Source organism: Symphalangus syndactylus, chromosome 13 (assembly GCF_028878055.3).
Source record: "Symphalangus syndactylus isolate Jambi chromosome 13, NHGRI_mSymSyn1-v2.1_pri, whole genome shotgun sequence".
NCBI lineage: Eukaryota > Metazoa > Chordata > Mammalia > Primates > Hylobatidae > Symphalangus > Symphalangus syndactylus.
In genome coordinates this window covers 83,730,542-83,746,927 of record NC_072435.2, presented here as the reverse complement: position 1 = coordinate 83,746,927, position 16,386 = coordinate 83,730,542, and the positions used below count along the sequence as shown (strand labels likewise).

Sequence of the window (16,386 nt, the reverse complement as noted above, 5' to 3'; positions counted from 1 at the left end):
TGGTCTGAGTGGTGAATTTCAAGACTTAGGTTTGGTCTTTGTATAGAACAGGAAGAACATGGTGTTTGGCTACTTTGATTCCAGGGCATCTGGCTGACCCAACGCAGATAATGGAGTTCTCCATAGCATCTTCCTAGCTCGTTAGAGTTTTCCATTGGATTTTAAGGACAAAATCTTGATTAATTTATTTGTTCTCTCTGTGTACATTGATTATGGCCTCTTAAGAAGGTAATTACTTAGTAAATCTATTGTAATTACATACCAGCAATCCCAATAGATAATGGGGGCCACAGCAGATTGGCCTTCAAGGAGAACCACAAACAGCCAAATGATTTATTTACAAATAGTATTATTAAAATTCCTCAAATGGTGGAAATTGTTTGTAACCCTGAATCCATTTCATACAGAGAACACTTTTATAGATAGTAGTTAAATCCCAAACTAGTCCACGTAATCTTACATAATCCTTAAAATAGCTCTGTTATTGTTATGATAGTACTTTAATTATACCAAATCCCATTTTATAACTCAGATTTATTTTTGTGAGAAAATTCACGTTGGGCTCCAACTTGAGATGGTAAAACATATCGCCCATGGGGCTATAGGATGTGGGGTGGGCCAGGAGGAGGAATCCTAAGGAAGAAATTCATAGTTATGTGAATGGACGACCCTATTTCTGACAGCTCCCTACCTGGGGATCACCAGCACCTTATTGTTCATCCCTCACTGTCTCCTCCCCCAACACACACACAGGCACACACACACACACACACGTGAGCACACATGCATACATTCCATCATTAGAGTCTCCTTGGAAACATACCATTTATAGGATGAGGGAATTTCCTGCTCTCAGTTCACATATGGTAGAGGAATGGGCTGTTCCTGTCCTCACCATAGTATATAAAATCTATTTCTGACTTACCAAGTTAAACTATGAATTAATTTTTCCCTATAAGATGTTGATACACACATAGTAGATCCATTATTTTATATTATGTACTCTAGGTACTTTGTATGTTAAATAGGTATAGGTATATAGAAAATTCTGTCAAAATAAGTTTCATGTTGGAAGAGACCCTTGTGGGAGATGTGTTTTGTTTATTTAATTCATGAATCATTCTGCTCCTTTTTTTTTTTTTAAAGACAGAGTCTTGCTCTGTTGCCCAGGCTGGAGTGCAGTGACATGATCTCGGCTCACTACATCCTCTGCCTCCCGGGTTCATGCGATTCTTCTGCCTCAGCCTCCGGAGTAGCTGGGATTACAGGCATGCACCACCATACCCGGCTAATTTTTGTATTTTTAGTAGAGACGGGGTTTTACCATGTTGGCTGGGTTGGTCTTGAACTCTGGACTTCAGGTGATCTACCTGACTCGGCTCCCAAAGTGCTGGGATTACAGGTGTGAGCCACCACATCCAACCTAAATTCATGAATCATTTTGCTTCTCGTGGAAGAGCCAGGCAGGGTCAATAAAGGTGTCCCAAGCCAATTCCATATGTGTTCTTTCTTATTGAGTTTCTTATTTAGACTTAGTATGGGACAACACTAGTGCCTTCAACCATTCCCCTTAGTGTTAGTCTTAAGCTTTCCAACATTAAAAGTCCACACTCTTAGTCCGTTGCATAGTGACATCCAATAAATGTGTATTGAAGATATGAATGTGGAAACAGCCATGATTCTAAGCATGAGATACCTAAAAATACTATAACCACAGTTCACATACAATTATTGAATATTTTCAACAGTCCAAACATAGCTGAATGCGTACAGATCTTGATCCAGGTTGTAAAATGTCATGTTTAAAATTTCTGAACAAGCTGTCAAGAGTGAGAAAGCAAAAAGGCTTTAGAAGATAAAGGCATGGGAGATAGATTTGCTTGATAGTATAAGTCATTTTCCCCCCAGAAATATATTAAGTCTGTGTTCCATATGTGTCAGAATTACCCAAGCCAGATCTCTTTCTGTCTCTGTGATTTTTTTCTTTTTTAATGCATTCATCTTTTGGAGACTACATGGACTTACATTGCCTTGCAAAAGCAATATTCAGCAGAAAAATCAATCTTTTGAATACTTTAAACAGATATAGGTCCAGAATGTGTTACAGAAACAGTTAAAAACAACCACAGCATAAGAGCAAAACTTCTAGAATGGATATGCTGTATTCATCACTGTGTTCTTTAAATTATAGGGAAGGCCAAAAATCCCCCTGGAGACTCCAGCCTACACTGGGCAGCCATGGCATTGCCAGCGTTGTTTTCTCTTATAATTGGCTTTGCTTTTGGAGCCTTATACTGGAAGGTAAGTGGTACCATTCCTTTTTAAAAAAATATGCTATGTTTACATAAATTATTAATCTTTTTTTCCTCAAGAAACGATCCTTTAAGAAAACAGTGAATTCTACCTTAGCTTATCATCTAAACAAAATTTAAATTTTATAAAGTTTCCTGTTTCTCATTATGTCTGGAGACAATCCCTCTAGCTGATAATTCACACTTAAGAATTAGGAACTGGTGTTAATAGCCTGAACTAAATATGAAAAGGAAGATCTGACAAAAATCATATGATATACTTAAAAGACAAATAGAAATGTCATTTGTATTATCTGCTATTTTGGATTTCTACTCTTTTGTTCTCTTCTTATTGAAGCCTGTCTAAAATTTTAAAATGTGCAAAAATCATTGTGACTCAGCTTCTTGAAATGTCTTTTGAATTTGATTAAATGTCAGCTTCTTTATTACTCTTTAGCCCCCAACATCCTAAAAATGTTGAGTTGATAGCACCATGCAGCTTTCATAACTTTTTATTACAAAAATATTTTGCATGCTACATGCTGAAAGAACTGTTATTGGAGTTATTGACATAAAAGATAAAAGTGGAGTCCACTTACCTCTTAAATATTAGACCATTCATTGATCATTTTACAGCATGTGTCTTTCTTCTTTTTCCAGAAGAGACAGCCAAGTCTTACAAGGGCAGTTGAAAATATACAAATTAATGAAGAGGATAATGAGATAAGGTATTTTATTTGCTAAATGTGTGCCCAATCAAGCATGGCATTGCCATTTCACACACTGTGTACCTGCCCATAATGTCTTTAAGAAGTCCTTCACTCATGACAGTAGCTCCTAACCAGTGAGTCCCAACTCTTTATCCGTGTTTCTGATGTCTCACTCTCTCTTCAGTGCTGCATCTCCATTTACCTATAGAATACCTTCACACAATTGTCTTCATGACTCTTCTTAGGGTTTATAAAGGGGTTACCTCTGCTTTCTTATTTAAGTAATGCAGCAGAATCTTCTCAGACTCCTGGTTGTGGAGCTCTGGAGGCACATTTGCTCATGTTCTTTCTTTTCCACACTTTTATCAAAACATGCTGATTCAGCTCTTGGAGCCTCTTCCTAAGCTTAGTTCTTTTGGTAGGAAGCATTATCATCACTGACATCTTTATGATCTCATGAGTTGCTGCCACTGATCTTTTCTTTAGCCTTTCTAAACCCAACCTTTAGTCACACTCTTCTGTAAACCCTGGTTCATAGTGTGACTTCTTATTCAAAATACGTTCAGTGATTTTCTCTTGTATATTTTACATATCTTTTATTTTACTCTGGCTTTCAGAGCCCTTAACTATTCTCAACATACTTGTTGTTTTCTCTAAAGCCGAATACAAAATTTGCTGTAAGATGACTTTCCATTCACTGTAGCTGGCTCTTGTCATTCTTTCACCTTACCCTATACTGCCCAGTACTCATATGTTCCCTTACCTTTGATTATAATTTTCATTTGGTGTGTTGTCTTCTTTCATGTCATGCCTGTATGTATACACAGACACATATGAAATGCATATAGGCATGTTTGATATGTATATATACATATGCAGAGAAAGAAATGTTTTAACAACTTGGAAAGACTACCTTAAGACAAATGAAGTCTTCCCTCGTCCTTATAGTAATAATAAGGTAAGCTCCCCATTCAATTTTGCAATCTTCTGCTACTATATTTACAGAAAAGCTGCCTTTTACAATGCCCAGATCATGGTGTACCTCAGAATCTCTGACCAAGAGCAAATAAGTATTTTTTCTTATTGTTTTTCAGTATGTTGCAAGAGAAGGAGAGAGAGTTTCAAGAAGTGTAATTGTGGCTTGTATCAACACTGTTACTTTCGTACATTGGTAAGTTTTTTTTTCTTTCCTTTTTTTTTCTTTTTTTTAAATTGTACTTTAAGTTCTAGGGTACATGTGCGCAATGTGCAGGTTTGTTACATATGTTTACATGTGCCATGTTGGTGTGCTGCACCCATTAACTCGTCATTTACATTAGGTATATCTCCTAATGCTATCCCTCCCCCCTCCCCCCACCCCACGACAGGCCCCAGTGTGTGGTGTTCCCTACCCTGTGTCCAAGTGTTCTCATTGTTCAATTCCTGCCTGTGAGTGAGAACACGCGGTGTTTGGTTTTCTGTCCTTGCGATTGTTTGCTCAGAATGATGGTTTCCAGCCTCAGTCATACATGTGCATGTATCTTTATAGCAGCATGATTTATAATTTTATAATCCTTTCGGTGTATACCCAGTAATGGGATGCCTGGGTCAAATGGTATTTCTAGTTCTAGATCCTTGAGGAATCACCACACTGACTTCCACAATGGTTGAACTAGTTTACAGTCCCACCAACAGTGTAAAAGTGTTCCTATTTCTCCACATCTTCTGCAGCACCTGTTGTTTCCTGACTTCTTAATGATGGCCATTCTAACTGATGTGAGATGATATCTCATTGTGGTTTTGATTTGCATTTCTCTGATGGCCAGTGATGATGAGCATTTTTTCATGTATCTGTTGGCTGCATAAATATCTTCTTTTGAGAAGTGTCTGTTCATATCCTTCGCCCACTTTTTGATGGGGTTGACTTTTTCTTGTAAATTTATTAAGTTCTTTGTAGATTCTGGATATTAGTCCTTTGTCAGATGGGTAGATTGTAAAAATTTTAATTCAAACTGAAATATTTAGCAAGAACTATACAGCATATGAGATGCCAAAATTTAGAAAGAAACTTCATTAGTAAGTCTTCTGTCAAGCAGATGTCAGTATGTTGGCTGAAGTTGTTACATAATTGAAATGTACATATCTAATTCATTGTGTATTCTCCAGTTTTGAAAGGTAAGCAGTGTTTGTCCTGACTAGTGGATTCATCTAGTGTGGGAGATGCACTAAAATTAACAGTTGTATGTTTACTTAGACTGTTTTTGAGGCCAGAAAATTAATTAGACAAGGAGAATATAGCAAATTAGGACTAAAATTAAGTATTACTAATAGAATAAAAATATATGGAATCAATTTTATTTAGGTGTGACCACTATAACGTGACTGTATCCCATGTGTTAGATGCTGAAACAAGAGAAAACCAGAATGTTTCCCTGCCATTTTAAGGAAAAAGAGAAAATGTCCAAATATCTTACAGTCAGGAGAGTAAGATTTTCCAGGTCAATTGCCACCTTCCACATGACTAGTAATAATTATGCATTATAATAGTTCAGAGCCCAGGATGCACTGAACATAAACGCATAGCAGACACGTGCTGTGATTGTGTGGGTCTGCGGAGGGATTGTGGGAGAAAGGAGAGTAAGACATGGCTAGAAGGTACGGTATCATTATCTCCTGTCCCGTCTACTTTCTCTGCTCCCTTGCTGCAGATACTGTTTCAGGAAGACCCACAGCTGCATTAACTTAATCAGTATTGATTCATGCTGTCCCTCACTTTTGCTTCTGCTAATTGGCTGTTTTTTTGTTACTAGCATGGAATCCTGAGAGCATTTACCACAGTTGCATGCGAATATACTGTCCTCTTTCTAATTCCTCATTTCTTCTGTGCATTCCCTCATTGTCAAAGGATTATTTACTCTCCTCTTTATTACCTAGATAGTCTGTGGTGAGTTCCTTCTTTACCCTGCAAGTCACTGCTCTTCCAGCTTTAACTCCTGTCCCAGGTTCAGAGATTTGTCTCTAGACTTAATCTTCTTCAGTGGAGCTGAGTCATAAAGTATCTTGCCTCCTGTATGAGCTTACTTTTATGGTTATACAACATTTTTTTAACAACTCAAGATAACATGATATAATTATGTTGCACATTTCTCTAACACTGTAATACTTTATTCTACACACTCTGTCACTTTTACCTTCAATCATACTCTTGATTAACATGTTTGTAGCATGAATAGCACCCTCTATTTTCTGCTGCCCATTCCCACTTCTTTCTAGGCTCATTCTTCCTGTCAAATAATGTAAATGGATAGACCCTTTGCTTGACACTTTTTATTTTCTGGAGCAATATTTCCCAAGCTGAAACCATGCTTTTTCCTAGAAATTCATTTTTTTGCCTTTGAACCATAAGATGAGATTCACTGTTTTCTTTATTTTTTCCTTCCTTTTCTTCTTCTTCTTGACAGCCATTTCAGTTCTCTCAAGCAGCATTCACAAACCACACATTAAATGGTTAGTTGAGTCTTAACTGCTCAAATGCTCAAGTAATATCCTCTGTTGTTTGGTTTGGGATTGCATTGCTGGGATCCGGTTTTGGCACACAGGTCTTTAATCATGTGGTTTTAATTATGACATTCGTCCCATGATATTTGGGAGTGGATTAGGATACAGAAACCCAGGCCACTTGTTTAGGAGGAAAAAAGATGGTATTTTAAAGCAACCATAGTCAAACAACTTATGCATGTGTTGAATAGTCAGTTAGCATTCCAAGACAAGAGCTAGGTCTTTCTGTTTCTTGCTGTACCCTCAACACCTAACTTGCTGTCTGTGCATTGTTGGCTCTCTATAAATGTTTGTTGAATGAGAGACTGAGTGAGTGACCCAGCCCTAAATGAAAGTTTAAGCAAATGGCAAAGAAGATTGTTCTTCTGAAGTAGGGTTTGTTTTTATCTTTTGTGTGAATGTGTGTGTTTAATTTATTGGGTTGGATTAATGAGACAGCAAGGTATGCATATCAAGAGGGAATATAATCACATGGGAAATTAACTAACAAATTATTTTTCTTAAGGTATGAATTATTACTCATGTATAAAGTGAATCACATTAGTCAGGTTAAAGAAGCCAGAACTATCCAGAAAAAAACCCAGCTCATTTATTCAGTAGTCAATGGGGAATAGATGGCAGAATGAATGAAAACATGACTCATTCTCCTTCACAAAGTGCCTTACTCATCATCTCTGCAAAGCTCCACCAAGGCTCAGGTCACATACTGTCACCTACAAAAAGCGGACTTCCCAAATGAAAATAATCTCTATTTGTGGCCCTCTAAATAGATTTCATATGACACTTGGTAGGACATCACAGTCACTTAAATGAACATTTTGTGCCCTTTTCAAAACCATAAGCTCTTAGGGGGCAGGGTTTTTTTCTTAATTTAATTTTGGAGCCTCACTAAACAATGTCACTTATACTGTGCACATATAAATGATGAATAACTATTTGTTGAATAAATTAATGGAAAGATGAATGAATATCTCAGAATTACAATAAGATGAGAGTAAAATATATGAAAATAAAAACAGAAATAAACTTGTATGTGTCTATGAGTACATAAGAATTCAAATGCTGAGGGAAAAGTAGGAAAAGAGGGAGAAAAGGGCCAGTTCGTCATCAGAATCTGAAAACCCCAGAGTAAAAATGTGTGTATATCATTTGTAATCATCTGCTGACTACCCATTATATGAAGCAAACCCTTACATTTGGCCTTCTACTAACAGAGATGGAAAACCCTCCAAGGAACTCTTTTTTTTTTTTTTTTTTTTTTTTTTATAAAGAAAGGAGGTTTAATTGGCTCACATTTTCACAGGCTGTACAGAAAGCACCGGTGGGGAGGCCTCAGGAAATTTCAGTCATGGTAGAAGGCAAAGGGGAAGCAGGCACATCCTACATGGCTGGAGGAGGAGGAAGAGACAGAAGGAAGGTGGTGCTACACACTTTTAAACAACTAGAACTCGTGAGAACTCACTGTTATGAGAACGGCCAGGGGGAAATCTGCCCCTTGGTTCCAATCACCTCCCATGAAACCCCTCCTCCAACACTGAGGATTACAATTCGACATGAGATTTCAGTTAGAAAACAAATCCAGGTCATATGAGACACATAGGTTGATTCTATAGCTTGGCAATTGTGACTAGTGCTGCAAAAAACAGGAGTGCAGATATCTCTTTGACATACTGATTTCAATTCCCTTGGATATACAGTTATATACTGCTTCACCATGGGGATACATTCTGAGAACTATGCCATTAGGTGGTTTCATCACTATCCAAAAATTATGGAAGGGATTTACACAAACCTAGATGGTATAGCCTACCACACACCTAGGCTTATATGGTATAGCCTATTGCTCATAGGCTCTAAACCTGCTCAGCATGTCACCGTACTGAAAACGGTAGGCAACTGCAACACAATGGTAAGTATTTGTGAATCTAATCAGAAAGGCATAGTAAAAATACAGTATTATAATTTTATGAGACCACCGTGTATATGCAATCTATAATTGAGTGAAATATGGTTATGTAGTATATTGCTGTATAACCAAAAATATGGATTGCTGGATCATTTGGTAGTTCTATTTTTTTTTTTTTTATTATACTTTAGGGTTTTAGGGTACTCTTAAGTCTAGTTCCTAGATAGGTGTGGAGTAGAGGGAAGGTCTGGGAGAACAAACTATGATGTGGTTGGAGAGGAAATCTTCTAAAAAATAAGAATAACTGTAGTAAAAAATACCAAGACAGAAATAAAATGTGGAGTTGCAATTATACATTTAAAAAATAGACATAGTTTGGATTATAATCATTTTCTTGGTTAGCAAGGAAGGGGAAAATACAAGGAATGACTCAGGTTTACGGCAAGGATTTCTCCCTGAAATGGAATTTTCACCAACTAAAACAAATTAAATCAAGACAAATATTGCAACACTAGAATAGAGAACGTATGGACTAGTTCTCTGAAGGAAATAACCTATAATTGGAAAATGAAAAGAAGGAGGGCTTAATATCTTAAATACAAGGAACAAACGTGGAAGGAATGTATTGAACTAGAAACAGCAACAAAAAAAGTCGCACCTAGGAATAAACAGGCCAGGAGTGGTAGCTCATGCTTGTAATCCCAGTACCTTGGGGGGCTGAGGTGGGAGGATCACTTGAGCCCAGGAGTTCAAGACCAGCCTGGGAAACATAGGTAGACCCCATCTCTACAAACAATTTAAAAATTGGGTGGGCATGGTGGTGTGCACCTGTGGTCTCAGCTACTCAGGAGGCTGAGGCAGGAGGATTGCCTGAGCCCGAGAGGTTGAGGCTGTAATAAGCCATGATCAAGCCACAGCATTCCAACCTGGGTGATGGAGCAGGCCTGGTCTCAAAATATAAAAATAAAAAATTAACTGAAGTTGTGTTTATTTGACACCGTGCATGAGAACAGCTATGTGAAAAGTTAAAAATTTACTTGGTCACATAGCTTATGCCAAAGATCCATAGTAGCATCCTACAAAACCTTTTTTCATATTGGGTTGTGTATAGCAAAGATTAAGATAAATAAATAAAACAGATAGATTACATTAAAAGCTTTATTTATGTTGATACATTACAGGAAACTTTTGCTCTTTACTCTTCCCACAAATGTGATTCCAACAAACTCTAGTAGGTGCATTGATGGATGCAAAGCTTAATATAACTTTGTTGTGTCCTCAAATTGTTTATAGCCTACAAAAGGAAATCAGACATATACATAATAACCAATTTTTAAAAGTGAACTAAAAGTTTACAGAGTTACTTTGATTAAAGTCCAGGCCTCTGCATATGGTCATACAAGTTGTAAATTCAACACAGTTCTAGATAATGGCATGGATGACATCTTAGAATTGAGCACACCCAAATACAATTACCTAATTTGAAAGGAGAGAGAAGTCACTAACAATTGGAGAAAAGCTTCACTTTGCGAGTGATGGAGGTAGTATCTGTACTGAGCACGTGGCGTAAACTAAGTCAGGAAAGTCCCAAAGTAGAAACTATGTTCAAGGGTCAGTTTGGACAGTTGGATTCCAGTGGAAGTCACATATAAAGAGTTAAAACGCTGAGAAGAAAGGGTGAGCATCAGTTTGAGAAAGGGTTTGAATTCCAGGAATGGGGCTTAAATGCCTTGTGTCACATAAGGAGGTATTGGGAGAAAATGGTGTAGGAAAGATGTGGGTGACAAAGCAGAGGTGTGGGAAAACTAATTGGGTGTTGGTATGGCAAGATGTACGGGAGTGGTTAACTAGAGAAATGGAGTCCACTTACCAGGCCAGTCTTTAAATAAGATGTGAGAGAGAATGACAACTGAATTAGCATCAGGGCCAGGAAATAAGAAAGCATAGACCATTCGAAGACATTGCAGTAAAAGAATCAACAAATCCTAGTTACTAATGATGTGAGACTTGGCATCACAGGCAGAACTCAAGAATGATTTGGAGACTATGGGACTTACCAGAGTGCGGTGGCATTAACAGGAAATGGAAAATCAGGAGAAGAAGCTGTTGGTAAATATTATTGAAACTAGAAATACCATTTGACCCAGCCATCCCATTACTGGGTATATACCCAAAGGACTATAAATCAGGCTGCTATAAAGACACATGCACACGTATGTTTATTGCGGCACTATTCACAATAGCAAAGAGTTGGAACCAACCCAAATGTCCAACAACGATAGACTGGATTAAGAAAATGTGGCACATATACACCATGGAATACTATGCAGCCATAAAAAATGATGAGTTCGTGTCCTTTGTAGGGACATGGATGAAACTGGAAAACATCATTCTCAGTAAACTATCGCAAGGACAAAAAACCAAACACCGCATGTTCTCACTCATAGGTGGGAATTGAACAATGAGAACTCATGGACACAGGAAGGGGAACATCACGCTCCGGGGACTGTTGTGGGGTGGGGGGAGGGGGGAGGGACAGCATTAGGAGATACACCTAATGCTAAATGACGAGTTAATGGGTGCAGGAAATCAACATGGCACATGGATACATATGTAACAAACCTGCACATTGTGCACATGTACCCTAAAACCCTAAAGTATAATTAAAAAAAAGGAAAAAAAAAGAAACTGACCAGTGTCCAAATATGTTAGACTGGAACTTCAAAAAACAGTAGGCCTGGAAAGAATGATTTGCAATTTGAGAGTTATCTGCAAAGAATCTTATTTGAGACCTTGAAAGAAAAATTGCTTAGTCACAGAAATGGCCCCATGTGGTTGATAGTAAATAGCATGGGTTTGATTGTGGAGAGGTTCACTAAAGAAATACAAACAAAATTTCTGTATATCTGAGTTAAGGGGGAAGAAAATAAATCTTAGAATTGGAATAAAGGACAAGCTGAAGTCAAGCTTGGAAATTTAGGTCTCAAGGCTTGGGAATGGTTGGTTACCAAATAGCAAGATCTGTGATTCTTTGCTAGATATTTCCTAAGACTTTCCAAAGCTTTGGGAGTTTGGTTTCTGTAGATACATTGTAAAGCAGATGATCAGAAAGGATTAGACTTGGGTTCAAGCCTTGACTCTTTGGTGTAGAATACTAGATGAGTTTATATCAGTTATCAGTTCATGTCTTTTAAACTCTGGTTTTTGATGTGTAATGAGGGTTAATGATAAATTTAGACTTATTTCACAAGGGTTCTTGCAAGAACCCAGGTTATCATTATAAAAATTGTAGTTTTGTTCTATGGGAAAACAGGTGTCAGTCTTTAAGTTTATTTTCTTTGCTAAGTGACCTGGGAACAAAATCAAAAATGCATTTCCAATCTTCTCTACATTTAATTTTCTCTTTCTTTCCTTTCTTCTTTTTTTTTTTTCTTGTTTTGTTTTTGTTTTTTTTTTTTTTTTTTTTTTTTTGAAAGTCTTGCTCTGTAGCCCAGGCTGGAGTGCAGTGGCATGATCTCAGCTCACTGCAACCTCCGCCTCCTGGGTTGAAGGGGTTTTTGTGCCTCAGCCCCACGAGTAGCTGGGACTACAGGTGTGCACTACCACACTCAGCTAATTTTTGTATTTTTAGTAGAGACAGGGTTTCACCATGTTGGCCAGGCCAGTCTCAAACTCCTGACTTCAGGTGATCCACCTACCTCAGCCTCCCAAAGTGCTGGGATTACAGGCATGAGCCACCATGCCCATCCTACATTTAATTCTCTACATTAAGCTTTGTGTTTCAAATTATTTATACATTTAAAAAATACATTCTTTTGCTTTTTGTGATTCCCTTTTGCTTTCTAACCATGCTTTTAAAATATCTATATATTTTGGATTTCTGAAGTTTTATCTTAGTATCTCTTAATTTTTGTTCTAGATTTAATTCTGATTTCCTAAATACAGGTTGTCTAGCTTCTAGAGTTCTCTGCTTGGTAAATTGTTGTATAAGACAGTTTTTAATATATTACATTTAGAGAGACTGGAAAATATTGCAATTCTTATTACACTATGGAATTTTATGGCTAATCTGTGTAATGATCTCAATACTTTAAAAACAGTGATCTGTGATGCTGGGTTGATAAACAAGGACAAAAGTAGTGAAAGAGATTGAGCAGAGAAGATGAGAAACGCAAAACATGTTTATTTAGAGACTGGGATTGAAGATGGGATGATGATACCATCTATATATATTTTTTTTTAAGTAGAGAAGGAAATACGAATACTTTACTGGAAAGTTGAAACATCTGAAAGCTAGTAGATTAACACAAGTACTGAAGAACTAAAACAAAATATGGCTTTCATGCTTCAACAAGTACAATAAGCTATGCTGAGGCCAAATGAACCTTCCCCAGAACTTTGTTGGTATGTGGTGCCAGGATTTCGGTCTTTCTTTTTTTGACTGGAAGTATTGAATGAAATCTTTCTGCTGCTATTTCCTCAGCTGGGATAAATGATTGCTAGAACCTAACTAGATAGTCAAGATACTAGAGCAGCTCAGTGGCCATGTGAGGCTATTACTTGTTAGTGTCCATGGGCCAGCTTTTCCACCTGTCCTAGGGGTCTCTTTCATGCTACTCCATCTCTCTCCACTTCTCTAGTCTCCACTCTCCAGACACTTCTTTGTTCATCAATCCTTCTCTCTTCACCCCTGTTTATAACCTTTTATAGTCTTGCTAGAGAAATTCAAAGCTAACTAAGTTGATAATTATATTATCACAAACTGAGATCATTGGTAGAATGTCAGGAGGTATGAAAGCCACAGGGTGAAATACTTATTGAGTGTCTATTAAGTGCCAGACATTATTATAAGAGTTGAGGTACAGCACTAAAAGAGATAGAGAAGCTCCCTGCCGTCATGGAGCGTACATTTTAATGGGAGGACATAGATAATAAGCAATAAGTAAGATTGTTTCAGATAATGTGTTACTAAGGAGATCATAGAAAATGACTGATCACTGCATCTAAGAAAACATTTATCAAGTTCTTTTATGCTATGTAAGTGAAGCATACATTGTAAATCTGTTACTCATTCCGTGGTCATATATGATTTCAGCTATTGAGATTTTTAAAAAGGCAGAAGGCAGATACACCATAATCTCTCTTTTTTTCCTTCCTTTCTAGGCTGGTAACAGTTCATGTTTGCTTCATAAATGAAGCAGCTTTAAACAAATTCATATTCTGTCTGGAGTGACAGACCACATCTTTATCTGTTCTTGCTACCCATGACTTTATATGGATGATTCAGAAATTGGAACAGAATGTTTTACTGTGAAACTGGCACTGAATTAATCATCTATAAAGAAGAACTTGCACGGAGCAGGACTCTATTTTAAGGACCTGCGGGACTTGGGTCTCATTTAGAACTTGCAGCTGATGTTGGAAGAGAAAGCACGTGTCTCAGACTGCATGTACCATTTGCATGGCTCCAGAAATGTCTAAATGCTGAAAAAACACCTAGCTTTATTCTTCAGATACAAACTGCAGCCTGTAGTTATCCTGGTCTCTGCAAATAGATTTCAGCTTGGATAGTAGGGGTAACAATTTTTCTCAAAGGGATCTAGAAAAAATGTTTAAAACTCAGTAGTATCAGCCACTGTACAGTGTAGAAAGCAGTGGGAACTGTGATAGGAGTTGGCAACTTGTCAGCTTTATAGTTGCTGATTAGTGATATGGGTCTGATTTTGATCTCTTCCTGATGTAAACCATGCTCACCCATATCCCACTAAACAAATGCAAATGGTTGCCTGGTTCCATTTATGCAAGGGAGCCAGTACTGAATTATGCCTTGGCAGAGGGGAGACTCTCCAAAAGAGTCACCGCAGGAAGAAGTTAAGAACACTGAACATCAGAACAGTCTGCTAAGGAGGACATTGGCATCCTGGGAAAGTCTGCCTTTTCCCTTGACCACTATAGTGTGTATAAATCGTGTTTGCAAAATGTGTTATGACGTGTTTATATTCTAAAACTATTACAGAGCTATGTAAAGGGACTTAGGAGAAAATGCTGAATGTAAGATGGTCCCATTTCAACTTCCACCATGGGAGAGAATAAAAATAAATTATGACATTTAGTATCTAAGGTTAGAAAACCACGCCCACATGCTAATATGGGTGTTGAAAACTAGGTTACTTGGAATGCAAGGAATCAGGAAACTTTAGTTATTTATAGTATAATCACCATTATCTGTTTAAAGGATCCATTTAGTTAAAATCGGGCACTCTATATTCATTAAGGTTTATGAATTAAAAATAAAAAGAAAGTTTTATGTAGTTATGCATGTCAGTTTGCTATTTAAAATGTGTAACAGTGTTTGTCATATTAAGAGTGAATTTGGCAGGAATTCCCAAGATGGACATTGTGCTTTTAAACTAGAACTTGTAAGACATTATGTGAATATCCCTTGCCAATTTTTTTTATAATCAAGAAAACATCTGACTAAAGTCAAAGAATTATTTCTTATGGTTTATTTTGATGAAAGTTCTTTTAACACATCTTGAATGTACACATAAAGGAATCCAAAGCTTTCCATTCTAACTTAATCTTTGTGATAATATTATTGCCATGTTCTACAACCACAAGATGACAGTTTTCAATGTAGTTTCATTTCAAAAGTCCAAGAATTTCTAGTATATTTGGATTTTAGCTTCTGTTCAAAGCGAATCCAGATGCAACTCCAGTAAGTGGCCTTTGCTCTTTTTTGTACCAAAGAGCCCAGATGATTCCTCCAGTCCCCTTCTTCTCTAACATGCTGTGGTTCCTTAAATATGACTAATTTCTCTAAGATACAACCCAGCTGCTTTGAGAAGCTGCATTAAGGTGTTCAGGCCCTCAGATATCACATGGTACACTTGATTAGTAATAAAACCAGAGATCAATTTAATTGCTGATAGGTCCTGTCTCAGTGTGTAGCATTGATTGTTTTCAGCAAAATTGATACAGATTAATATGAGTTATGCATGTAGGTTGTGTATAGATTGAGAAGACAGATACTTCTCAATCTAGTAGTTTGATTTATTTAATCAATGGTTTCAGTTTGCTTGAGCATATGAAAATGCTGCTTAATATGCTTAAGAGTGTAATAAATGTACTTTTGTCCTCAAACCTAGTAGCTGTTTTAACACTCATGGACATGGTCCTAATTAATGGGGTTAAATAAACAAATTCAGCAAGTTATTAAATCTGACATGGTAGGAGAGGGGAGATATGTCCTGCTTATTAAATGTATTGATCCATTGAAAGTTACATGGATTGCCAATTTTTAAAACACTAAAGTTGAATAAAATGCATGAACAATAGAAAAATGCTGAACATTATTTTGGATGCTAGCTGCTTGGACATTAACTGTGTCATTTCTGCTTTGAGATAAAAATATATATTTATCTTTGCTTATTTTATCCCAGATGTGTTCTGAATATCCTTCTTCATAAATCATGGAAAACTCACTGCTGAGATAGGAAACCATGAAATCGCCTTTTCAGTTGGTGCCATGTATCTGATAGTTCCATCTTAGAAGGTTTCAAAATTACCTTTTAAAATGATCTCAGAAGTCTGTAGATTCTCAACGATACTGAAAGCTTCGCACCTCTTTGGTAGAAACCAAGTCTATTTAGAAAATGGCTTTATGATAAATGATGCCTCCTGAGTGATAATGAAGTGTTCCTGGATATTGTATTGTAATTTAATGTGCTTACTACACTGCCACATTTTAGTGAGTCAGAGACAAATTGATTTTTCTTCAATACAATAATGGAACAAGTAGCCTATTCTCTTAAAAACTATGTGAAAAAATGAAAATTATGAAAAATTATGCATACCTAATGAAGTATTGGTTTTAGTAAGAATTAAATACATTTCGTTGAGTTTTAAAGTACTTTGGAGAAACTTTGGGGCACGTTTTGCT

At 37.0% G+C, this 16,386-nt stretch overlaps 1 protein-coding gene across 2 annotated transcripts in view; it reads left to right on the top strand.

Moving 5' to 3' along the window:
* The window catches only part of KITLG (KIT ligand), an 87,455-nt gene extending 71,683 nt beyond the window's left edge, over window positions 1-15,772 (top strand). For both annotated transcript variants that reach the window (XM_055237665.2, XM_055237664.2), the window contains 4 exons: window positions 2,192-2,301; window positions 2,952-3,019; window positions 4,096-4,172; window positions 13,608-15,772. In XM_055237665.2, the coding sequence (XP_055093640.1) occupies window positions 2,192-2,301; window positions 2,952-3,019; window positions 4,096-4,135 (218 nt within the window). In that variant the 3' untranslated portion in view covers window positions 4,136-4,172; window positions 13,608-15,772. The remainder of the gene's footprint in view (window positions 1-2,191; window positions 2,302-2,951; window positions 3,020-4,095; window positions 4,173-13,607) is intronic.
* Window positions 15,773-16,386: the final 614 nt, after the last annotated feature.